This window comes from Maniola hyperantus, chromosome Z (genome assembly GCF_902806685.2).
Source record: "Maniola hyperantus chromosome Z, iAphHyp1.2, whole genome shotgun sequence".
Classification (NCBI taxonomy): domain Eukaryota; kingdom Metazoa; phylum Arthropoda; class Insecta; order Lepidoptera; family Nymphalidae; genus Maniola; species Maniola hyperantus.
The window spans coordinates 11,152,950-11,179,662 of NC_048564.1; the positions used below are offsets into that span (position 1 = coordinate 11,152,950).

Sequence of the window (26,713 nt, forward strand, 5' to 3'; positions counted from 1 at the left end):
TAAATTAATAAGTTACAATAATAGGGAATTATGGTATTATTGTTTTTTTTATGAGATAGGTATTTTTAGGAACTAATAACAATCGATATATCTTTAAGTTTAGGTCTATATAGCTTCTCAACTGTGTGTAAAAAAACATTAAGTACTGTACAACACTAATTATACAGAATATATTATGTAAAGTGTTTCGCGTCGATTTAGAGATTATTGTTTTAAACAAAGTAATACGTCATTAAACCACGAAATAAGCTTAAAATCATTATTAAGAGATTATTTAGTTAAAGGATCGATAGGAATTCAATAAACAAAATTCTTAATTAAAACAAAACTTTTTTAAAACAAGCATTTATTTAAGCTACTCATTAAAATGAGTACATATCAAGACAAATCCACCGAGCCCAAACACTACAGCGTATTTGAGGGGTTTCTATGACCACCTGTCCTGACCACCATGTTCAGGGTGAACCCTTTTCATTCCCTGGTTCAGACCCTGAATATCATTTCGGTCAAGACAAATCCTACGAGCCCAAACACGATGAAGTTATATTGAGAAGTTGAGGAGTTCTTATCTGCAGACCCCATCATGACACCTCCCCTATAGTACCGATCGAAATTACATATTAACAGCTCAATCGATTGGGAGGAACTGGTCTAAAATTCAGTTGCAAGATTACACCATACACTAACACGGCAAGTTAAATAAAAGCTTGTAAAAATAGGACAATAAGGGATACATCCAAGGGCAATTATTATTTCAGAATAAAGTAATACCAACCTTCCGCTACTTATATCGGAGTTGGCAGCACTGACATTGCTGGAGGTAGACTGCGCGGGGCCGTTGACCCCAACTGGCACTGTGCCATTTGTCTTTGTGGGGATTGATGTTATCTGCAACGAAATATATTATCGTTTAAGTTCTTTGGCAGGTCATTCAAGGGGTAAATCTAGCGGAAAAATGCCCTTATGTTTTATAGAAACGTTAAGAAAGTGATTTATGCGGACATACGCTAAAGAGAATTAAGCTAAGAAAACGCTAGATTTGTCCGTGTCCTAAAGTAGATCGTAACTTACAAGCTCTGTAAGAGAGGCCCAAGCAAAATGAGCATTTTTTAGGTTTAGTAGTTTAGTGTTTGGTCACAAAAATTTTAACCACAGTTCACGACAATTAGGGAACTTCTAACAAACGTCGAGGTTTCGACGAGACCGGTAGGCGTCCGCAGTTCCTCTAGTTTACTCTGTCTAAACCGTATACAAAAATATCTTACTCTCTACGACTTATGTTATTACGGACCATCTTATACATACTTTTTGCAGCTTCGGACGTCGGGTTTGCCAAAATAATATTAGTAAATAAGTAGTATTTAGATCTAGATTTAAGTGTCTGAATATTTTTTTGTAAACTTACGAGAGCCACATAGTCACATTAGTGACTCAGCTCTTTAAAAGAGAATTTAAAAAAAAAGCCGCTTAGAGTCGCCAGGCGGGTGCTAGATCCTATATTAGAACCAATTCCCAGAGTTTGGTTCTCTACTGGTATTCCGGCAGACTATCAACTTTATCACAATCACCAGTAGGTACTCGTATAATCGCAATCAAAGGCTCGTCATACAATAAAAACCTTTCAGATAGATACGGAGTTTACTTACAGAACAAGATCGTGCTTGCGCCAAGTGGTCTAGGTCTTCTTGAGTCAACTCTTCCACAAGTGATCGGTAGTTTTCCAGCAGTTGTCTGCCATGCTGCATCAACAAATTTAAAGTTAATTAAGTATAAGTGGCCCGTATTTAATACTGAATCGGTGATGGGTTGAGATAACTTTGATAATGATGAAGTTAAATGAAACTTGATGCGGCTGTATGTGCTTGATGTTGTAAGTATTATCTAACTTTATCTTTCTACCCCAAGTTTATTTGATACAAGTGGACATACGAAAACAAACGAGTCGCATTGGAGCCGCTGGTTTCAGGTCGCGCAAGACAGCTTAGAAGGAATTCTTCTCGTCATCAACAGATAGACGTCCACTATGATACGTATATCTTTTGCAAGGATTTCCACATGCACAGATCCACATGCCATGCGCCGCCACCATGTTCCGCTGAAATTCGAGCCTAATGAAGGAGATTGTCACTTCAGGATTCTATTAATCAAGGCCAGGAATTAATTTCGGGGATGGGTTAGGGCTACGGCCCTCACCCCTCGGCTATTAATACGGGCTATTAATATTAAGTTGTGAAAGGCAAACCAACCTTGGCTATTCGCATGGCTGTGATCCATCTCTCCAACGTCTTCTGGTCGTCAGCGCACAGAAACTTTATGAACTTAACGCTCTTTGGTTGCTGTAGCCTCGGATGCTTGATTGCGAAGCAGTGGTCCGTAGGTGATTTATACTTTTTCTTCCAATTCAATCCTAAGTACACCTCGTTAGTGTCGAAAGTCGCCAAGCACACTAACTCTTTCAACGTCTTCACCTTATCTTTTGGTAAATAGTACAGCCCTAACAGACAAACGATTAGTTAATAGGACGTATAATTATACAGTCAATAGAAAGATATATGGCATAATTCGCACTGGCTATAGATAACGGTTCAAACATTAAAAAGTGTGGCCACACAGTTCGCGCTGCGATTTTTTATTACATTTCATGGTTCAATTTTAAAACTATTAGATTTTCTGTGATACGTTAAACTAACTAAACCATAAAATGTAAAAGAATGTAAACAAGCACAAGGGGGCAAATGTAGTCACTCTTCTGCGTACTAACCAGATGGTCGTAGGACGAAGTAGTACTTTTTCCATCCCTTTTTCGCATCGCTTTTTAGATAGAGAGGGCCTTCCATTGGTGGGACGGGATTGCCCGATACGGAGGGAACGACGGAGGAAGCGCCGCTTTGTTCAAAAAATTCTTCTATTATTACTTGACGTGAATGCTCATCGTGTTCACTTGACCAACCTAAGAAGAAAAGTAATAATGTTAAACCTGCAGTATTGTCATAAAGTCTCACAGTGCAACGGGACGCATATAATGTGTAGATTTCATCAATCCTCAGATAATATTGAATGATTAGCTAGCTAGCTTAAACAAACATAGCTTTCCTCTATATAATATTATACTAAATAAATAAAGTATCATGCTATTTTTAATAATAATCTGATTGGTAGGTTACGGCGGTTACGCACTCATCCGATATGGGAGCTCATGACATATGTCGTTGATAATCGCTGTTATTCTCATGGATGAACTCGGATGACGGAAGTGCAGTGCGTAATCGCCATAAGTCAACTTCGAAAGTAAAATCAAGGTTTTTTAGGAATATTGCACACGTCATGTCTTGTCAACATCACTGGGGTGTCGTTTGCAATTATTTTGCGGGAATGTATTTATTTGATTCTCTAAAATACTCATCGGTCTATTACAAATGAGTACTTTTAACGTACAAGTTTACGCAGTGGTGTCGTCACCAAAATATAATAAGTTTTAGTAAATTCTGTTATAAATTATATCAAAAATTTCGTACCCCTGTCATCTTCAGTAAGTAGGAACTTTTCTGGGTTCTGGAAAAGTGATATTTTATCTGATCTTTCGGCGAATAGGATCTTGTTTTTAGATTCCCGCGTCCACAGCATTAGGTTATCGACTAGCATCTCGTGGTCTTCGTACACTCGTTCTAGAATTACATGAATATAATTAATAAAGTAATAAACTAATACACAGTTCAATTAGCACTGAATCTATATTATTTAAATTATTATAGTAGGAGTAAATAATTACCCATATGCAAATCCGGCAATTGCTCGACTACCGCCCACTTCGGTTCCATCGTGACATGGTTTTTGTCTGCTAGCAACCGTGCAACGTAGCCGCATGTCATTTTTTCGTCCACTAATAAACTTTTCGAGGAGCCATCAGTGGAAAACGCTTTTATGAATAGCTTCTTTATGTTTGCCTCTCGCATACGCTCCAATGCTAACTTGATTTTGTCCGCTTTCTGTTGAAAAACCTCATCCTGTAAACGTATATTATGGTCTAAAAACTAAAATTAAAAAGCGGCTAGAATGAAATTTAATTTACAAATATATATAAAGTAAGTACGCGTCTTCTAAACGCTGGTAAAGAGTTAGGCTCAATTTACACTGAAAGGGAATGGAGGGGAATTTCTAAAATATCACATAGCATATTATTGACTTTTATCTCCACCTCGTAACTTCTTGCCCAAATGAAAAAGTCGCCGGAATGCGCAGGAATTCCCGTGACTTCAAGGGAATTTTCTCTATCGGTAGAAATTTATGTTTTACGTGCTGGAGATAGAAGGTAACTTAGTATACTATGTAATATTTAAGAAGTTAGCTTCCATTCCCTTTCAGTTTAAATGGACCCTTAAGTAGGTATATTAAGCAAATAATTAAAAAATAAATACATAATAGTTTTAGGTTTTGCACTCTTATTTACCTTTTGGTTTGGGAGTAGACTTAATTTTACTGCCTTACATTTAGAGCTAGCACTACTTGACGCGGAGGATTCACTCGAAAGCATTGACACCTGTAAATAAAAGAAAATATTAATGTAGTGTTAAATATACAGCACCCGGCAGGAAATATTGTGCATCGACCTTTAGAAAGAGAGCGTTGAGAGCGTTCCGTAGAGCGTTGTCTGTGTCGTTGAGACCTACAAAACGTCATGTAGGTACGAGTGTCAGAGACAACGGTCTACAAAGCCGAAATATCATTCTAAAAACCGAAGTACATTATTTTCTGCCGCGTACTGTACTAAGATTCCGCTGTCCGTCCGTCCATCAATCTGTCCGTCCGTCTGTCTGTCCATCAGCGGGGTGTATCTCGTGAATTGTAATAGGTAGAGAGTTGAAATTTTTACTGAAAGAATGTGTATTTACTGTTTATATTTCCGCTGTAATAACAAATACTAAAAATTTCAATATGCCGTCATTAAAATTAAAAAGTGTTAGTTCTTGTACGATGGTACGGAACGCTTCGTGACGTCGGACGTAGAGTCACTCCGTCTACCACCACCACCACGCGCCGGTTCTGAAACTTCGCATGGGTTAAATAGTAATGATTTAGCACTTACAGTATCACTAAAAGCGGAATCGTTGTCTGGGGAATCCGTGCGTGGAATGCTGGAAGCCCCATCACCACACTCCTTGCGCTCCTGACGCTGTGATGTCTCGCCGTCTCCTCTGTCTTTGGATTGTGAAGAATAGTCTAAAAAGTTCATACTAAGTCACTACCAGTTCCTTAGAGAGCTTAAATGGTACCTACAGGTCTTACAGGTGTGGGTCTAGGCACAAGGGAATAATTACGCCGAAGCTTTTATATAATATCTCTCACCCGGCTATACTCACGTGTTTAGTTGACGTTAGCCCGACTAGTTTCGAAACCATCCGGGTTCCTTTTCACGGGAGGGGACCCCGGATGGGCTAACGTCGACTAAACACGTGAGTATAGCCGGGTGAGAGCTACTATAGGTACTTTAAGCTAGAAATAAGCAATGTGCATTGCGAAGCAATTAATAAAAGTGATTGAGTAGTTACCTGCAGATACTCTCGATATTTCCTCGTCATATTCGGAATCGAGCGCGCAAAGCTCTCCGAGTATGGCATCTAAGTCGGCGTCTTGCGTCTCTTCCAAGTTAGCCATTGAAAATCTATACGTATCTATTCTAGGAGCTACGATTTCTAACGGCCGTAACGCTGTGGGCGTCTCAGTTGTCGCATTAAGACCCTGGAACAAGATATATAAGAACATAAGAATTTTAATACATAGTTCAAACTTTTGGGAAACGGAAAACTATATGGACTACAGTTTAGAATGACATTTCGGCTTTGCAGAGCGTTGTCTCTGTCACTCATACCTATATGACGTTTTGTCGATCTCAATGACTGGGACAACGCTCTACAAATCTGCTATCTCCTTCTAAATGTCGATGTACATTGCTTTCTGCCGCGTACTGTATATGGGTAGACACTTGGCTTAGAAGAGTCGGGTGATCAAAGTGGTACCTTCGCACCAGGCGTTGTTTAGTATTCCAGTACGATGCTGCGTCGAAACCGATTAGGAGTTTGAATGATTATCATCGTCATCATGAGCAAGCCATCGTTGGCCCACTATAGAGGAGGTATCTCCTCTCAGAATGAGAAGGGTTTAAGGCCATAGTCCGCCACGCTGGCCAACTGCGGATTGGCAGGCTTCATAAAGGCTTGGGAATATTATCAACAACTCTCAGGTTTGCAGATTTCCTCGCTATGTTTTCCGTCACCTTTAAAGCAACTGTACCTGATTTAATTGTGTAAAACAAACATAACTCCCAAAAGTTAGAGGTGGCTCGATCTCGGGCACCTCTATGTTTTGGAGGATAGGAGGCGCATGACTTAACCACTAGGCTATGCCATCATGACTCTCTTATGAATGATAATGACAGTTCTTTTATTCCCCCGGGTAACATTTTAAGACAGTCAGACACAAGCCTGGCTCTACACTCCTCCAGCACTGCGCAAGAAAGCTGTGTACGGCCTTTGTAGAGGGCGTCACCCGTACTGTCATCCGCATAGCAATGGATGTTGTTGTCATGCAACATGTCATTGATATGCAGGATGAACAGTGTGGGTGACAGCACCGAGCCCTGTGGGACGCCAGCATTGATGGGTTTGAGTTCCGCGCAAAAACCGTCGACAGCGACCTTGATGCTGCGACCATCAAGGAAGCTGGCGACCCAATTACACAGCTTCACTGGTAGTCCGTGAGAAGGTAGTTTTGATAGAAGTGCCCCATGCCAAACCCTGTCAAAGGCTTTTGCAATATCGAGACTGTATTTTCTGTTAATGTGATTAGTGCTACTTTTTAATCTCGTAATTACACATTTCATATGTTTATTTTACTTGTTACGCACGAAATATTCTTTTATTAACGATTTTAATCTGAACCGGAACCGTGAGGACCACACTATTTTTTTATTAAGCTGGTATCATTATTTTTAAGTTTGACATTTCTACATGTCGTTTTGGTCTCTATTATACCTATTTTGTTATTTTTATTATTTTTATTAAGCTGGTATCATTATTTTTAAGTTTGACATTTCTACATGTCATTTTGGTCTCTACTATACCTACTTTGTTATTTATTTATGTGAGATGTCTAAAGCCCGCACATGCCAGTCGCTGCGGAAGTGCCATACGTGCATCTAAGTTTAGTATCCATGTGACTGAGAATGTAAATGCGTGTCCATGTGTGCATAGTAGGTATAAACAACGAAGTTCTTTAGGTAGTCACCCCTGTGAAGGCCTCAGGAAACCCATTATGAGAGTATAAGTGGTCTTGGATTATGAATACGAATGTCATATACACGCTTATTATTATGATGAATTAATTACCCACGAACATAAAAGTGAACATCCCAAAACACTGGACGGGAACGCATTGTCTTTGGAACAATGAACTCAGTTGCTTTGTTTAATTATGCATAAAGTAGTTATAACATAAAATAAAGTCACGTCCTTCATCCTTTAACCAACCCGCATGTTATCATTACAGATAATTATGTAGTTAAAAAAGTATCGAGTTAACGGCAGCTCTATATTTTTTATATCATTTGTATTATAAAGTAGATTATAATAAACGATTTGCCGCAATTTCTCCTAAAATGTCTTAATGTACTAAGTAGATTTTTTTGATGACCTGCATTCAAAGCTGTAAGTGAAAATGTGAACAAATGTGTTGTTCATAAACAAATATTTAGTAGGTATTTAATTCAACTTTCAAATTAAGAACCAAGTGGGGTAAGTATCACATGGGTGATGGGGCTTCACCTGTTCATTCTAAAACAGATTTTTATTTATTTTTATGCATAATACTTTTTAATTTATCATGTAAAACGTTGAAAAAATACGACTGTAGTACGGAAACCTCGGTGCGCGAAACTGGCCGGTTTTTTTTAGATCGACTGAACTAATTTTACCTTTGTGGTCATGTCCAGAATTTGTTCAGTAGTTTTATTCTCTACGGGGCAAGTATTGACGCTTCTAGATTTGGTGACCAGGCGGAAACTTCTGTTGAGAGTGGAGAGGAAGCCTCCACGATGCCACTTGGTCTGTTCACTTAGTTGCACGTCCATCATTCCTCGCCCGCTCACATCGCAGTGCAGTGACTCACCGTCCACTACTCACACTAGTAAACTTTAAGCAAAGGCCGGCTTCACATGAACCTTACTCGAATCCGTCATTCATAGTCATATTCGTTAAAAGGTAGACATAATTCACCGGAGCAAGTCTATTAGTTAGCTTTGGAGCCTGGCAACGTAATCTTGAGTTAATACGCGATTTATTCGCTTCCAGCGCCCCAGTCAAGTCGGAGTCTGCGCATTTCGTTCTAGAGTATTTATCGTACAAATACTACAGGGTGACCTCGCCCATTCACTACATTCGTTTACTCACAACATTTAAAAAACTTGCATTTTCACATTTGTTAGTTTTAAATACAACAGAACAAAGGAAACTCGTTTATATAACGAAACGCATGCAACGAACGCATGCCCGAACTCGACTAGAGTAAAGTTTCATTACAAAACGAGCGCGAAGCGGCAGAGACGGGTTAGTAGAGGGGGACGGTGCGGCAACCGGCAATATTATGAACTCACTACAATTTGTAAATGTGAGTTCGAGATCCTGCAGGCTGCAATAGCGTCGCATTTTGTTTTGTTTAATTATATTTTCTTTTTAAGTTACTTAGGTAATTACAGTATTAAAATAATGGAGGTCGTTATTGAATTAGTTAAAGTCAAATAGCAAGTTATCGTCAGAAAGTTAAGTTGATTAAAATACTTTTTCCGCTTCAAATAATATGTGCCTACCTACCTAGGAAGATTTGAGCAGAATTATGAAAAAGTCGATCGAAAATTCCAGTGTCTCGGTCAAATCTCGGCCATGAAGTTAGCGACTCGATAGTTACTCGACAGGTCGATACCGATTACTGATAGTCGATGCCGGCCCGGCAGAGATAACGGCCAACGGGTGACCATGTAGAGTCGTCGAGCTCGAGCCTCGGTTCTAGTGCACGTGTGCACCACGACCGCTACGTTTTGTTTGATAAAGTAAGGCTGACGAGGCGGTGTGCGTGAGGCACGCCGCGCCGATGCCCGCCCCACTGGCCCCCGGCCGCGGGATCTCTCGCCCCCACTTTTGGCGCACCCAAATGACACTAAAAATTTAGGGTGTAAATCGGAAGAATTACTTAGTTACGCATTGCGTTATTCAGCGAATAAAAATGATTCGTTTTATAAAGTTACAAATAGTGTGAGCGTAAAAATGTTTTAAAACTGGTGGAATATTAAACCTATTAGGTATATTATAGTATAAAAATACATAGTACCTAGATAATATTGCAGTAGTGCATTTTAAAAAAACGGGCCGAATTGAGAACCACCTCCTTTTTGGAAGTCGGTTAAAACTAACTAGTCCGCCAACTTGGGTGTTCCACTATGTTGGATTTAGAATGACGATGACGTCACATTGCTAGCCATGCAAAACTAAACATGTATAATATACAAAATATCAGCTCAATCAGTTGTTTGACTTTATATAGGATTACGTAACAGATACAGCTCTAACTTCTCTCCGTAGATAGAGTATACTGCTATACTTTTCCGCTGGGAGCATTAAAATGACAGGATTGTCTTTATAGTTTTCAAATTATGGACTAAGTACCAAACCACGCTTTTAATCTGAAACTCATCCACGTGGATTTAGCTTTTTTAAAACCCTGCAGGAACCCTTTGTTTTCTAGTAATAAGATTTATCCTTTGTCCTTCTCCAGGTATTGCTTAAACTACTTACCTACTTTGAGTAAAATACGCGAAGACTTTTGAATTTGTTATATTAGTTTAGAAGGTTCTCTGTCTAATATATTTTTGAACACACATGCTCATAAAGTGGCTCTAATTTTACCGCAATTAGGCACATAATGACACCTATAATCAACCTGTGACTTTTTCATTGCTATTATTCACAAGTGAGTTATTTTATTATTTTATTGGTCGAGTTGCTTTGTTCTTAAAAAAGTTTCGATACAAAAAAGATCGTGTTCAATTTCAATAGTACAAATAAATTAATGTACCTACCTATTGCTTGCTTATTTCATGCAACTACGTATTTAAATAGATAATTTCAACTTGTACGTGTTTAATAAATAAAACTTTCACTCAAATATAACTTTTGTTTTTTCTGTAATAAGGAAAACTTTAAATTCCCCATCCAAACGCTATCCGCGAAAAGTAAAATAAACTCATTCTTTTAGTCTATGGCCGATCGCCATTGTAAGATACGCGCGCAAGCGTATAGCAAAACTGATTAATTTTTCCCGCCATTGCGAAATTTTTTTCCCAACTCGTTTTCACTGTTGAAATTACACTTATTGATTAATTAAAATGTCTACAAGTAGGTACCTACTTATTATGAAAAAAATATTTTTAGTATTATTTTCTTCACAAGTGTGTTGAAAAACGTTGTAAGATACACGTGTGTACCTATTGATGATTACCGTCCTCGGCTACATCTTAATACCCTCATCTAACGGCTCGGGTCTGAATGGCGCCTCAGCGGTAATCACCAACATTACACACTTGTACCATAATGTACTATTATGCTTTTAGTACTTATACCTAGGTTCATTTCATACGACGCTCTCTCTCTTGCGTTATCATAATGTGTGCCTATTAAAACATTCCAAAGCTCATTCTTACTGTTTGTATGGTGATGAAGGATCAGAGGCATTATGAGTTTTTGTACACTAGCCAACGACACTGTTTTTATTCATGTTTCAAGCGAGGTCATTGTTCGTAATAGGTTTTTGTTTATATTTTTTTCTTGACTAGGTATTTTGAAAGTTCGCAGAAACAGGTTGGTAATTTAAGTGACTTCCAGTTAACACGCTACCTAACTAGGTACCCATTTAGGTACAACTAAAATGAGATATACGTAGACCTATTTCTCGTCGTACTCTACGAATAACGACATTGTTTCAAAATATGGTGGTAGGTAGGTATAGGCCTACAGGGTTATCATTTTGATGAAACATAAAAAAAAAACTGTCAACAGGTATTATGTAAACCAAAGCAATAATGTTAAACATTATAAGTAGGTATGGTAATTTTCTTTACAATATAAAATTAACACATAATCTTCATACCTAATCTACTTTTCCATCTATGTAGTTCATATAAACCTATTAGGCAATTAATTTGCGCTTATAACTAAAACTATCTATTGACAGGTTGAGATAGCAATCGGGGCGGGGATGCCCCGCACAGCCTACACGCTAACAAAGTGCGGAATAGCGCAGGAGACGTGCGGGTGTGCAGGGCGTCTCCCCGCCTCATACTCCAATTGCTATCTCGACATGTCGCGAACTATACCTACTTAGTAATAAAACGTTTTAATACCACGATAACAGCGTGAGTTGCAAATTGCAAAGATACAAGTACTTAGGTGCTTTGTATTCGAGAGTACTTCCGCCATAATATAATATACAGGCTTCAGATAAAAAAGTGGGCAAAAAATTAATGACAGGTGGTTTTAGGCTGCACCTGCCAAGCGGCCAGTGAGCCGGTACGGGACAGATGCCTTCCATCGAGTGTGCGTTTGGCCGAGATCGATATAATTCTGTATCTGTATTCCGACTTGCTGTGATAGCCTAGCATGTCCGCCTCCTAATCGGAGATCGGGGGTTCGATCCCGGGCACGCACCTCTAACTTGTCGGAATTATGTGCGTTAACTTATAATATAAGTAATTAAATATGAGGAAACCTGCATGCCTGAGAGTTCTCCATAAAGTTCTCAAAGTTGTGTGAAGTCTACCAATCACACATGGCCAGCGTGGTAGACTATGGCCGAACCCTTCTCACTCTAAAGGAGACCCGTGCTCTGTAATGAGCCAGCGATGGGTTGATCATGATGATGATGAAGTAATTAAAATATCACTTGCTTTAACGGTGAAGGAAAACATCGTGAGGAAACCCGCATCCGTGAGAGTTCTCCATGATGTTCTTAAAGGTGTGTCAGGTCTGCCAATCCGTACTTAAGCAGTGTGGTAGACTCCAGCCAAAACCGCACTCTGAGAGGAATTGAGGAACTGAGCCTTTTCACCCTGAGAGGAGACCGGTTCTCAGTAGTGGGCCGGTGATGGGTTGATGATTAAACTATAGTCCGGGATTGAACTACCGACTTACCGAATAGAAGGCAGATGTTTTAACCCTTAACCACTAGGCTGCGGTGATGCTCATATGCACACAATAATCACAAATTCAAGAGTTAAGTACCATGGTCAGCAACTTCAAAAGCACTCATAATTACATATGTGTATGTTTCGCATCGCAGGTAGTATTCTTTATCCGGTAGCGGGGCAGCTGTGCGGCCAGGTGTGTGGTATTCAAGATTCATAAATATTTCTCGTGCCGCCAGATGCGTCCACATCATCTTAGTGAGTCTACCATCTGTATATTTAGTACTGGGAGACTGGGACGCGGGATCGCCTGCATTGCAATTATAATCATCCTATTAATTATTCTATCATTCTAATTAAAAGCTCAAAACACACACAGACCGCGTGTATATTATGTTACGGTCAAAACTCCTATCCGGCTGTAAAAAGGAGTCAAAAGTACTTTCGGCTATAGAGATTACAAATAAATTTTCAACCAAAAAATCTGGTTAAGTAGGTATGTTGCGTAGGCCTGGGGTAGGCCACAGCGTCAGCGGGTGGGGTGGCGAGCGCGGAGCTCCACCTAGAGGTGAGCCCTAAGGCTCGAAGAAAATATTTGGAGAGAACGTGGAGCAACTTCCTCCTTAGGGCGTTTGTGCACTCATCCGTATTCGGTTCGTATCCGTGATTCTTTGAAGTGGTCCTCATACAAATACGTACATTCGATTCGTATTTTTTGACGGATTCGTAAAATCACGGATGAGTGCACAAACGCCCTTAGGGCGCCTCCTGTGAGGCTCGGGCTTCGGACCACGGCTTAGGATAACTATTGGGATGGATGGGTTGGTTGTACTTGATTAGTCCATCCGCCCCCGAGACCGTGGCGTTATTCCTCGTTCGGATGACGTTAGAAATCGGGGACTTATCTTCACCAGTCAGGACGACTTTGCTCTTGACTGGAAAATTATCGGTTAGAAATTATTTTAAATGTGAGCCCTCCGACCCGACGCAGTCTAATCACCTAGTCCTACCTACTCTAGAATGTTTTCATATGGGCTACGCCAGAACATTCGTTTCGTTGCCCCTTCATTCAGCTTCACATGCTCAACTTTCGTTTCGCTAATCGCTATAGAAACGTTGGAGACATTAAAAGTGTCAATCAGTGAGGACTGCCGAGAGACGTGAAAACTTTAAACTACGAGTCAACAGTATTATTTTGGATTTTTAAATTAATTGTAGTATCAATTAATCAATCAATCAAAAAACTCAATTATTTGTAAATTAAAACCATAACATTCGTTTGGTCAAACAACAGAAGTTATGCAAAGTCGCGGGAAATTGACAGTTAAATATAATTCAGCTGCATTATATCAGTGGGCGAAAGATTTGTATCAGCGTCAGATATTTTGAAAATCACCGAGTCAAGCATGGCAACGCTCAGGGTTAATCCAGATCTGCGCACGCGCACTAACCGGGTACGAGTACACAACGGGAATCATAAGAACATAACGTGGATGTATTCACGAGTGGTTTGCATGCCGTTCCAGTGCATGTTGTACAAGTAACGGCGTGCACATATTATTCGCCAATTTTTGGGAGTGAGTACAACAAACATTATATACGCGTTCACGACATGCACGTGTGCGCAGAGTCAGTGACACGTCTATAGGCATTCGATTCGCATTGTGTGCACTGTTCTTATGCGTGCGCAGGTGTGGATCCAGCTTTTCAATTTTTTGTTTATATTTTGTATGCAGGGGGCACGTGGTAACATTTAGAGCCCTTCAAACGATAAATATAACCATGTTTATTACCTTTCACATGTAAGGTTTTATTAACATAAGGCTTCGATGACATGCGGTTTACATCTATAATGTTATCTCTATTTTTTTATGTTAGTGCTCGGAGTGCCAATAGAATAGATGGAAAAGCTGAACTATAAATTTTATTAATTTTTGTTAAATTTTATTAGTTATTAATTTTTATTAATTATTTGAACTATAGGTTTTATTACCAAATTATAATTTTTTGCTATAACTACCTACTACAATTACTTTAAAAATCAAAAATAAACTACATACCTATTCATAGTTTTAAATTTTCACTTCTGAGTAGGCACAGTTCCCAATGACTGCCATTTTTTTGTTAAGTCTTTTATCTTATTACTGTAATCATGTCCGCCTGGAATGGTGCCAAGAATACTGGCTGCATTTCCGCGCAGAACAGCCAGGCTGATCCTTTGCGCGTAAATGAGCCAGCCCTTCTGTCCTCAGATGAGGCAATGTCATCTAGGTCATCGAAGAATAGATAAATAAACCACGTAATATTTTATTGGTTCTATATACGACTATTTATTATTTACTCTAAGTAAATAATAATGTAACTAATAATGTACCTACTTACACAATAATTGTAACTAATTATTTTGGAAATAAATGGCTATTTATTTATTTATTTATTTATTATATACGACTATGGCGTATTTAAAGTTTAAACCAACGTGTTTATTACCGACTAGCATTCATTGTTGTATCATTTTTAACTTTGTTCACATCTGTTGTTAATTAGCTAAACACGCTCGACCCTATGAGATGCCAAAGTACCTTCCTAACTATTTACTCGTATATAAAAACTAGGTCAATCTAACGTTACAAGCATAAGACTTTTGAGTAGTCGTAGTGAATAATTACTTTAATAAAATAAAGTAAAAAGAGCCAAGTGCGAGTCAGATTCGCGCACCGAGGGACGCACATTCCCTACTACAATCGTATTTCTTCGACATTTTGCACGTTAAATCTTATTATACATAAAAATAAATAAAAACCTTTTTTAGAATGTATAGGTAAAGTCCTTTCATAATGATACCTCACTTGGTATAGTTAGGTATATTACTTTGAAAATAAAAAATACTAATTATTTGTTCATGACCACATTTTAATTTTTAGGGTTCCGTACCTCTAAGGAAAAACGGAACCCTTATAGGATCACTTTGTTGTCTGTCTGTCTGTCGGTTTGTCAAGAAACCTACAGGGTACTTCCCGTTGACCTAGAATCATCATCATAATATTTTTTACGGTTTACAAAATGGAGGTAAAATTTCTCGCCACATCCACTTATTTGCTACCTACTATAATATACTATTAGGGTTTCGTACCTGAAGGGTGCCAATAACAGGACCTTAGTACTAAGACTCCGCTATCCGTCCGTCCGTCCGTCTGTATGTCAGCGGGCTGTATCTCTGTATAGTAACGTATAGGTAAAGAACTGAAATTACAGAATGTGTATTTAAAATTCAAAATGGCTGCTATGAAAATTATATAATACAATAAAAGTATTATATCTTGTACAATGGTACGGAACTCTTCGTGTGCGATTCCGACTCGCACTTGACCAATTTTTTAAATACTGATAGGAATAAAATTGATAAAAATTGGAAAAATACATTGTTTCGCAGTTGATTCTTGGCAGCTTCTTGATTCATTAAAACTTATGGGCACACGTTCTTAGCAAGCCCAGTTTTCTAGATAACATAATTTGATAATTTATATGCAGTCAGGTGCGTCAGTCAGTCAGTGAGCTGTTACGCAAGGACCAAGGTCCACGAGTATGTGCATCATGTTAAATGTTTCATTAGTATTCTAAGGAAAATGAGTCTCGTAACATTACAAACTTATCTGCTTTATCATAATGTGCTGCTATGGCAGCGTCGTTTCGTACAATAATGAACGGAACGAAAAGACAGATCTAACACTACTTTTTTTTTTAAACACACTGATTGGTTCCTAGAATAGGTGTGGGTGCCACAATAAAATGTATTGTCACTTTTTGTTGAGTAAATAGGTACCTATCTTCTTGGAGATTATATAATAATATTACAATCCTACTAATAAAAGAAATACCTGCACCGTTACGAGCTCTGTGTATACAGGTGTTCATAATAATTAGAGTAGAATGTAGATACCCTAGAACGGTCAGTTTTACGGTTTCCAAAAAGTGCGGCTTTTTAAGAACTAAGCTAAAACTAAGTAAATAGGTATATTATGTATGCAAAATAATGAAATACAACAGACAATAATTTTGTTAGTTAATGCTTATCTAATCGGCTTAAGTTTTACTTATTTATTAGGCTTATCTATCCATACTAATATTATAAATGCGAAAGTGTGTCTGTCTGTCTGTCTGCTAGCCTTTCACGGCTCATCCGTTCAACCGATTTTGACGAAATTTGGTACAGCGATAGCTTGCATCCCGGGGAAGGACATAGGCTACTTTTTATCCCGGAAAATCAAAGAGTTCCCGCGGGATTTTCAAAAACCTAAAACCACGCGGAAGAAGTCGCGGGCATCATCTAGTATTATATATTATTATAATGAAAAGGTGACTGACTGCGAATCTATCAACGCCCTACTGGACGGATCGGGCTGAAATTTGGCATGTAGATAGCTATTAATATGACGTACACATCCGCTAAGGCAGGATTTTTGAAAATTCAACCCCTAAGGGGGTAAAACAGGGGTTTCAAATTGGTGTAGTCCACGCGGACGAAGTCGCGGGCATGAGTTAGTATCGACATTCGATATAAACATCAAAGCACTTTAAAAATAGAAGCAGTGTAGCACAATATGGGGTTTTTTCAATATCTTTTTTTACGTTCACTCAAACGCTTTGCCAGCTGCGGCGCGCTGCGTTTTCGTCCCATTTTGGTCTGAACTATGGTTAAAAAAAAGCTTTATAGTTGTCATATTAATATCTATCTGTATCTACATGCCAAATTTCAGCCCGATTCTCCAGTAGTTTGAGCTGTTCGTCGATAAATCAGTCAATCAGTCAGCCACCTTTTCTTTATAATATATAGATAAGCCAAATAAATATGCATAAATTAAGCCTATTAGATAAGCATATTATTGTCTATTGAATTTAATTATTTTGCATATATGTACATATTTACTTACAAACATTGCCAGATACCTATAATATAAATATAAATACCTATTTAACTACCACCAGCTAAAGGGGCCCAACCAATTTTTTTTTCAGCTCTCGCTTATCCTATTCAGAATGTATCTAGATGTTTTTCTTACCTAGTTTTAATTTTTTAATTTGTAACATTTAGTTTGTATGTTTTGCTTTTTTTTTGTCTTTTCTTGTTTTGTGAGCTGAATAAACTTTTATTTATTTATTTATTTATTTATTATTTATTTTTCCAAACTTTAAATATCTCGAATACTTTATTATGGAGTCACTAATCAGGTCCCTTCGCACTTTCGTTGATCAAAAACACGAACAAAACGCAATGAAAGCTGACCCCTCACCAAAAGCGAAGGATTACGCTATATTACAGATGTAATTACTTAGCGTTCGCCTTAATTAATCCTTTAAGCTCGACCCGCCGCCGACCCAAAGACGATTAGCACTCGATTCAATTGTATTAGCTGACCTTTAGGCCTTGTCCTAATACAACGCGATTACGCGATCATCGCAAGTTCGCGCGAATTTTACTCGTACGAACGAACGATCACACATCTGATCTCAAATAGGTGTCCTAATTGGTATTCACGCGACGACAACGCCTGAGTCTTGTTAAGTTACTGAAATCGGCTTAGTTTAAAAAATAATATAGTCAACAGTCGCTGGGCTACAATTAGACCTGCTGGCAATGCCAGCCTAAGATGAAATGCGCTTGCCTAGAAGACACCCATTCACACTTGACTTGAAGGTGGAGGGAAAAACTGATGCCAGAAAGGCGTTCCATATCCTAAAATTACAAACGAAGAGGCAAGTCGCGCAACTTTTCGGAGTTATTTGCGTTTTAAGTAATTAAATATCACTTGCTTTAACGGTGAAGGAAAACATCGTAAGGAAACCTGCATTCCTGAGAGTTCTCCATAATGTTCTCAAAGGTGTGTGAAGTCTACCCATTGATGTTGGAATCCCCCTCTACGTCTACCAAACCGCACATGGCTAGGCATGCAGGTTTCCTCACGATGTTTTCCTTCACCGTTAAAGCAACTGATATTTAATGTATACCTAATACTAGCTGACTCGGCGAGCTTCGTACCGCCTAACAGTCGATCCCTTTAATTTTTTTCAATACTTACCATTTTTTAATTTTTTCTCTCCGTAAAAACCATCCTCGTACTTCAAGGAATATTATAAAAAAGAATTAGCGAAATCGGTCCAGCTGTTCTCGAGATTTGCGATCAGCAACACATTTAGCGATTCATTTTTATATATAGAGATATCGCTCGTTTATTTTTTATCAACTGATGCAATGTACGCGACTTCATTTGCGTGGATTTATAGGTTTTGGTATGTCCGTTTCTACTGTGTAAAAAAAATCAAATCTATTCTTTGATCATCAACCGATAGACGTCCACTGCTGGAAATAAGTCTCTTGTAACGACTTCCACACGCCATGATCTTGCGCAGCCTGGATCCAACGGTTCCCTGCGACTCGTCTGATGACAAACACTTTAGGTCCCTTTTAATCTGATGTTATAGTCTTTAGATACTCGAAATGCATCATCGAGATATGCAAGTTCGTTCTGGGTGCAGGCATATGCGCTCGCACCTGCCGCGAGATCGCCGGCTGCGCACACCACGTGCGTGCATCAATCTTTTTCGGATACCATTTGTATAATTAATTAGCGTTTTATTTATTTTTAACGCATTAAGCATACGTATGGTCGCATTTTAGAGTTTGAGTTAGGCAACTGGTTTAAGGCCAATAAAGGTTAAGTAAATCTACCTATGGCAATGGTAAATTTACCTATGACAGTGGCAATGGGCAGGGCACATAGTTCGTACAACCGATAGACATTGGGGTCCCAAGTTGCTGGAGTGGCAACCTCGCACCGGAAGACGACCGTACCGACCGAAGACCGACATCAGACGAGTCGCAGGGAGCCGCTGGATTCAGGCGGCTCAAGACCGTGGCGTGTGGATGTGGAAGTCTCTACAAGAGACCTATGTCCAGCAGTGGACGTCTATTGGTTGATGATGATGATGATGATGATGAAATCTACCTATACCATCGCTGGCTCACTGCAGAGCACGGGTCTCCTCTCAGAGTGAGAAGGATTTTGGCCATAGTCTACCACGCTAGTCAAGTGCGGCTACTAATCAAACGTCAAAACGCTCGCTTATTAAGGGAGCTTGTGTGAAATACATATGTAGAATGTAATTTGACGTCCTTTTTTAATTAAATTAATAATTTAAAACGATTAGCAAGCTTAAAACTAGCAAGCTTAAATAGAGGCCCAAAATATGTAAAATCCACATTTTTAAGAATTTTGGGCCTCTTTTTAATAATTACTTAGAATTCATTTTATTTTTGACCTTCCCAATCATCTCAATTAGTAAAACAATATATAGATATCGTAGATACATACTGCAGTAAGTACAGTAAGTTCGCCGAGCCATTCATTGAGCAGCGCTTCAGGGTCCTCGCCGGCGGCGCCCGCGCCTGAATCCTCTACAAGCGCCATCTGTAACAAAAATATATAAATCATCAACATCATCATGCATCACCAACGCGACGCGCAGGCGACCCTAGTGACGATGACTACGACGACACGAGACCCACCGGACAAGACCCCGTCTCCGCACTGGACGTCGTATCTACGTGGCGCCGTCGTGCGGAGACCCATCCCGAACTGACACTCACACGGACTTACAATACCTCCGCGCGCGGTGAACTAACGGAAGAGATACAAACCACCAGGGCCATAAGCCAAGATGGCGGGCCCTAGCCGGTGAAATCCCGGCTTAAAGATCGACACCAGGGCACAAAGTTGCCCTGCGCCACACCCGGGTAGGGAGGCCAAGTCTCGTCGAGGCCCGTACCTCAGGTTGGCCGTTCCGGCCAAACGGAGACACCCGTACACATCGATCCGCCGCCAGCTCAATACTAGCTTATAACTAGCTTATACTCGCGACTTCGTCCACGTGGACTACACAAATTTTAAACCCCTATTTCACCCCTTTAGGTGTTGAATGTTTAAAAATCCTTTCTTAGCGGATGCCTACGTCATAAAAGCTAACTGCTTGCCTCAGCCCGATCCGTCCGTATATTTGACAGATCACAGTCAGTCACCTTTTCCTTTTATGTATTTAGACGAAGGTCTGGCACGCGCTGGCTTCTGGCTGGCTGGTTTTCCTTGGTGTTTTATCATTCCTTCTGATTGCTTCTATAGACTGGGTAGATTACATTAGGTGGTACCACTATGCAGCACTAGGCTTAAGACATATTTTTTTATATTATGAAGAATATTAGACATGTTAAATGACTAATATTCCCCTTTCCTCTCCAACTAAGCGTCAGGCTTGTGCTAGGAGTAAGTACGACAATACTGCAACGGGCGGGGTTTGAACCGTCGACCTTTCGGTTTTCAGTCTACTTCTTTACCGGTTGAGCTATTGAGGTTCTTCATTAAATCTACATAGCGTAGGTGTGAGTGATTACTTTCACACGTGTGCCTTGGTCTGAGGGAACAACCCCTCGTAGTTTAAATCGATTTTGAGACGTTTTGTATATGCTTATGTATTTTGTATACTTTTGGATAACTATTAAAACAAATTTCCTTACTGCCAGCAAAGCCGTCAGAGCGCCGGGCGCGATCCCAGGAGACACGGGTTCGAATCCTGCCGGTCCGTTAATTATTGATATGTATTTAAACATTTTTAACTAATAAAATCTTGACAAAATCTTTAGTCGGATGGAAATACCACGATTTGCAGGAGTCAGGGACTAACAAAAATATAATGAGAGATAATCTAAGTACCTATAATAAATTTTGACTCCTCTTTTGCGGAGTGGTAAGCGAGAGGTGCTGGGTTCGATTCCCGGCAGGGGCATTTGGAAATTTATAATTTCTACATCGTATCTGGTCTAGTCTGGTGGGAGCTTTGGCTGTGACTAGTTGCCACCTTACCGGCAAAAGCCGGGCTAACCGCTAATGCTTCTATCTTAGACTGCATTATCACATGCCACCAGGCAAGATCGCAGTCAAGGGCTAACTTGTAACGAAAAAAAAATCGCTTATTGTTAACTCGCCTGAAACCAAGCAAATTATTTTGATGTTTGCAAAATCGCATTTGTTCAATACATATTGCTCGTGTATGACCTTTAGTGCGAATCTTTTGAGTAGCTTTATGAGTATGAGCCTACTTACTTTCGCCTTTTTCTATACACGTCTCGATCAAATACAAAGATTAGAGAGAGCAGAGGTTATCTGGGAACCGGACCGGGCAACTATATAGATACCTTTCAATACTTAATCGAGCGCGAAGAGAGATTGTATAGAGAAATAGATAAATAATAAACTTTAGTGGGCGGTAGGTTACGATTATACATTTTTGCAAGCGAACACAGTACTATTAAAGTCAAACAAAAGCAGCAGGCATCATTTTGGAGTTTGGAACGTACTCGAACCTCCGTCAGAGTGAACTAGAGTGAGGGAACTCTCGGTGTGAACTGTGAACCCGAATCGACGATAAGTAAATAAAGCCGTTTTTTTTGGTCAACTTCGCACTAAATTTCCGGTCCAATTTCTTTTTTTTTAGGTTATGGGTCACTTACTGACCATAAAATCAAAAATGCTGACAGATCCAGGTGGAGCTTCGATCGCAATCTTGAAGGAAAGTTTTTGGCCGATATCTCGAAAACTAACCACTTTAGGGAAAAAATTACATAAATTATTATTGTAGAGAATAAAGTTTTGCATCTTTTGTTTCCTATAAACTTTTTTGTAAAACTTACCGTTTACGATTTATAGCCGATTTAATGAACCGAACTAAACTTTTTTGTTATTTGATCGATTTAATACTACGACTTCATTATTTTTATTCTAGTTTATAATAAAGTAATAAAAAAATTGGAGTTTTATTCTAGTTTATAATAAAGTAATAAAAAATTTGAGTCAAATACCTAATTTTGGACAAGAATACATCTCGAAGGTACGGGCTACTAAACTACCTAAACGGGCTGCCCAGCCAAGTTAGAAGTGATATCACGAAATTAAATTTTTACAATGCTCAACTTTTTACAACTTTACTGCTTCAGTACAGAAGATCTTTTGAAAACGGGAATTCAATGGCGTAATTCTAGGGGCGTTGAGACTTGAGAGGAATCTCGCGTAGGATGTCACTCTGTGTGGGTGGACGAGTGCAGCAAGGTGGTCCATTCTAACTTACTTAATAATACCTAACATAATATTAGAGTTGGAGACTTCATTTTATAAGTTGTGCTAAGAGCGATCACGATCTTAGCTTAGCACTTAGCTTATTTTTACCCTTTTTTGAAAAGTGTCTTAATTTGATCCTAAAGTGATAGTAAACTACCAAAAATTAAAAAAAAAAACTTGTTCGATCGACAAGTGTAATAAAAATGCATTTAAATTCTGTAATTCAAATTTCACAGCAAAAACGCTATCCGGCATCTTTTTAGGTTAATGGGCTGTCATGACGTCACACGGATTGGTAAACAACAGTGTTTTGTTAGTACATTACAACTTCAATCCATGTGACGTCACAGTCGGAATTCATCATGGCGTCATCAGGTTCGTAAGTTTAGAATATTTTGTAGAACAGTTAAATAATAATAATAATAGTCTTTTCTTTTCAGGCATAAAACAACCCATATACACATTTATTTATTTAAAGAAATGATATCTTTAAAATGAATTTTAAAATTCATTATAGAATTTTATAAACTGAAATTATCATTTTTCATTGCATAGCATTTTTAGCATTAGCAATAAGCTAATACTATCTTGTCTATACATTTTTAGATTAAATACCGTATTGTTATCAAAAATAATAATGCCTCAGCTCACCTCTACTTCTCTCTGGCATGGCGGTGTGCGTTGTGGAATAAATAAATTTGGTATTTGACTACATGAAAATTAAATTATTTCTCAGTGATTATTCAATAATATTAAAATCCATGCCCTTTGTTGGTTTTAAGTGTAATAACCATTTTAAATTATCGAATAAACTAAAAAAAAGCACGTCAAATGATTGTGACGTCACACACCGGTATTTCATAGAATCTCACATACTAAACGCGCTTTTTGACGCTTGATAAAAAGTTACTGATTTGACTAGTTGTCAAATACCGTATTGACATTGATTAGTAAAAGATGCCCTTTACATAACTCACGCAAACTTATAGATGAAAAAGCTAATTTGGTGTCAACGGATTTGAAGATGACTAGGCAATAACACTATTGCTCTTGCTATTGAAAAAAGTAAATGAAGAATGACGGTCCATATTTAACTGGTATTTTTGGCGGCTGACCTCAAAATGCACTTGTGTTCACTTAACCCTCAAACAGTCAATTTAATTTTAAATATATAAAAGGAAAAGGTGACTGACTGAGTGACTGATCTATCAACGCACAGCTCAAACTACTGGACGGATCGGGCTGAAATTTGGCATGCAGATAGCTATTGTGACGTAGGCATCCGCTAAGAAAGGATTTTGAAAATTCAATCCCTAAGAGGGTGAAATTGTGGTTTGAAATTTGTGTGGTTCACGCGGGTGAAGTGGCGAGCATAAGCTAGTTTTCCATAATTCTTAATACTTATCATAAGCCCATCGTACCTTAAAGAATTAATTTAGTATAAAAAAACAAAATATTGTGCGTTCCTATTAGGGCTTTTAAGGTTTTTTTTTCTATTTTAAAATTAAAAGTATATATTGTTACCAGCTCATGCCCACTACTTCGACTGCGTGGATAGACCTACTTACCTAGATTTTTGAATAATTCCATGAAAGCTCTTCGATTTTAAAAGGAAGAATAGGTAAGTATTCCATGTTCGACTCCGGGATGCAAGCTATCTCTGTACTGTACAGTACCAAAATTGGTCAGTACAGAGATAGCTTGCATTGCTTGCTTGCTGACAAAATCAGTTAAATAAATGGGCCGTGCAAAAGGCAATAGAAGGTCAGACAAAATGACAGACACACTTTCGCATTTATAGAATGGATAATTTTTAAATTTTGTATAAGAATATATATAAGGAATTTTGGGTAAGAAATATTCAATGTCAGAAAAAATATTAATACGTTTTTTACATTGTACCTAGAGGACTATACACCATAACTACATAAACTTCCTAGTTTCACTATGATACGAAAAAAGTCATCATTGAACATTCTTTGAACTGTTGCAAAGATATCTGGTACCCAAGATCGAGCACAATTCGAAAAGGGGTCAAGAGTTCGCCAACGTCAGTTCGCTAGACTTATATGGATGGAATATAGATAAAGAGGAATATGCAGACGACAACTAACCTAATAATAGCAACTAGCTTTTAACAGACCCATTGTATGATTCCCGTAATAGTTTAAGTTTACTATGATTAAATATGACGATTCAAGATGGTCTATATAAATATATAAAACGCAAAGTTGATTGATTGACAGTCAGTTAATACACATACAGATAATACAGTCAGTAACTACGCACGAAGTTGCCTCAATCATTTTATTATATTTTTTATTGTTAGGCATAAACAAGGAAGAGATAAATCGATAATTGGTTTAGTTTTAGAATTTGAAAAACATATAATAGAATAATCGGCGTGATACTTTTTATGGAGAAGCGAGAATGAAGTAAAACCAGAAAAACCAAATAACTTGGCTTTATAATTACCTGAAAATTACGTGACAGTAGAGCGGTCTTGGCTTTCCTGTTTCAGTGGTGTTTATTTAAATACTGTACTAGTTTTGATAGAATTTCATTGTATAAGCAAGGTGTCCTTAAAATATATTTAACGGTTTTTAATGCCATACCAATAATCTATACTAATATGGATGTGTGTCGAACTGCCCCTCCCCTCTGTGACTACTTTTATCTCGGAAAATACTTGTGGGCGGGTTTAGATTTAGACATTGCTCTTTACTCTTTCCCAGGATTGACCTAGGCAAACCTAGAAGTGTCGTACTTTTAATCTTTGTCTCTGACAAACAAGTAACATTTTTTTCTGAAAGTTAACCATTTTGTAGTTATCATCTTATAATACGGCTATAACATACGTCATTTCTATTAAGTAGAATCTCATTATAGTCATTCTCGTAGATAAGATAAGGACTAAAGAATAATAGGAAAACAAATCAATAAGTGATGATAGCTAAGTACCTACTCGTAAGAATATGAATATAGAAATACTTGTGTACTATACCTCAAGCAGCTCGAGACCAATCAGAACGACAATCTCTCGCAACTTTTTTATTGACAAAACATTACAAAAGCCGTGATACAGAGAGTTGAATTCGTATTCGATTGACTAATTGCAGGCTGGCTACCAGGTACAGGAAAAAACCTTTGATTGAAAATATTGAAGTGAAAATAAATGATATTCTTGTTCACCATTTTCCTGCAATAGAGAAAGAGCGAGCGCGTGCCAGACCTTCGTTATTTTATTAAAAGCTGAAAGTTTCTCTGTGTACTACCTCTGTCGTTGAGACCGACAAAACGTCATATAGGTAACGTCATGTAGGAGTGACAGAGACAACGCTCTACAAAGCCGTAATTTTTTATTATTTTATATATTCATTATATCATTTTTCAAAATCAGTTGAACTGTTGAGTTGGTAGTTACATACATATAGGTCAAACACATAACTCTCCTTTTAGACTGCGCCACGGTCGTGTGAAAATAATACACTGTTGTTTCCATTTCGAACCTGTTTATTTATTTTATAAATGGTTAAATGTACCTATACGCGGTTGATCATCGCTGATGACTTAATCCACACTGAGTCATCTACAAAATTATGAATGACACTCCATATTATGTAGTATCTTTGCCATAACTATGTAATTTATAGTACTTTGTATAAATAATCACATATTTTAAATAATTTCACCGGCGAAAGGTCAACAAATATCGTCAATCTGTATAGTCTGGTATTTGTATAGAATACTATAATTAATAATGTACAGAATATAATAATCAAAACATTCCATCAACAAAAAATTTAGTTTACTTTATGAGTCCTTTATGATTTTCTATTATAATTTTTTTATAATTTAACTTAATTTGAAAAAAAATCTATAAAACAAATTTCAATCTAAATTAGTATAAATTGATTTCGTAAATAACTCAACCATTCTATTTTTGTTTGTTATTGTTTTATGTTCGGTCTGATTCATTAATAAACTATAAGAAGTCTTAATTTTCCTTTTCACGCGCTAGATAAAAGAAACAATTACGAATATTTTAATATTTCTTCAAAATTCAGGGAATATAAATTACCTACAATTCAAACGTTTAAAACTAAATATAAAAAATTACTATCAAAATACAGAGTCAAGGTGCCCAGAACGCTCACTGCGTTACCTCGTTGGATGGCCAGACTAATGTGTTGATGGAGGTAACTGCCAGCCCTCCGGTCACCCAGTGGACTCCGTGAGATGGATGACAGGTCCTAAAACAAGGACCTATACCATTCTCGCCACACGAACCCATGGTTTTCTACCACGCTTCTACCCCAAAAGGCAA

General features: G+C 38.2%; 1 protein-coding gene across 5 annotated transcripts in view; it reads right to left on the reverse strand.

The window, feature by feature from the left end:
* pico overlaps positions 1-26,713 on the reverse strand; it is a 129,589-nt gene that overhangs the window by 22,163 nt on the left and 80,713 nt on the right. For 2 of the 5 annotated variants that reach the window (XM_069509137.1, XM_034983314.2), the window contains 10 exons: positions 19,594-19,689; positions 5,547-5,736; positions 5,084-5,217; positions 4,448-4,537; positions 3,770-4,004; positions 3,516-3,665; positions 2,762-2,950; positions 2,247-2,494; positions 1,647-1,739; positions 776-888 (listed from right to left, as the gene is read on the reverse strand). In XM_069509137.1, the coding sequence (XP_069365238.1) occupies positions 776-888; positions 1,647-1,739; positions 2,247-2,494; positions 2,762-2,950; positions 3,516-3,665; positions 3,770-4,004; positions 4,448-4,537; positions 5,084-5,217; positions 5,547-5,736; positions 19,594-19,689 (1,538 nt within the window). Of the gene's footprint in view, positions 1-775; positions 889-1,646; positions 1,740-2,246; positions 2,495-2,761; positions 2,951-3,515; positions 3,666-3,769; positions 4,005-4,447; positions 4,538-5,083; positions 5,218-5,546; positions 5,737-7,966; positions 8,536-19,593; positions 19,690-26,713 lie in introns of those variants that run through there. The other 3 variants (XM_034983312.2, XM_069509138.1, XM_034983313.2) reach the window with 3 other exon arrangements.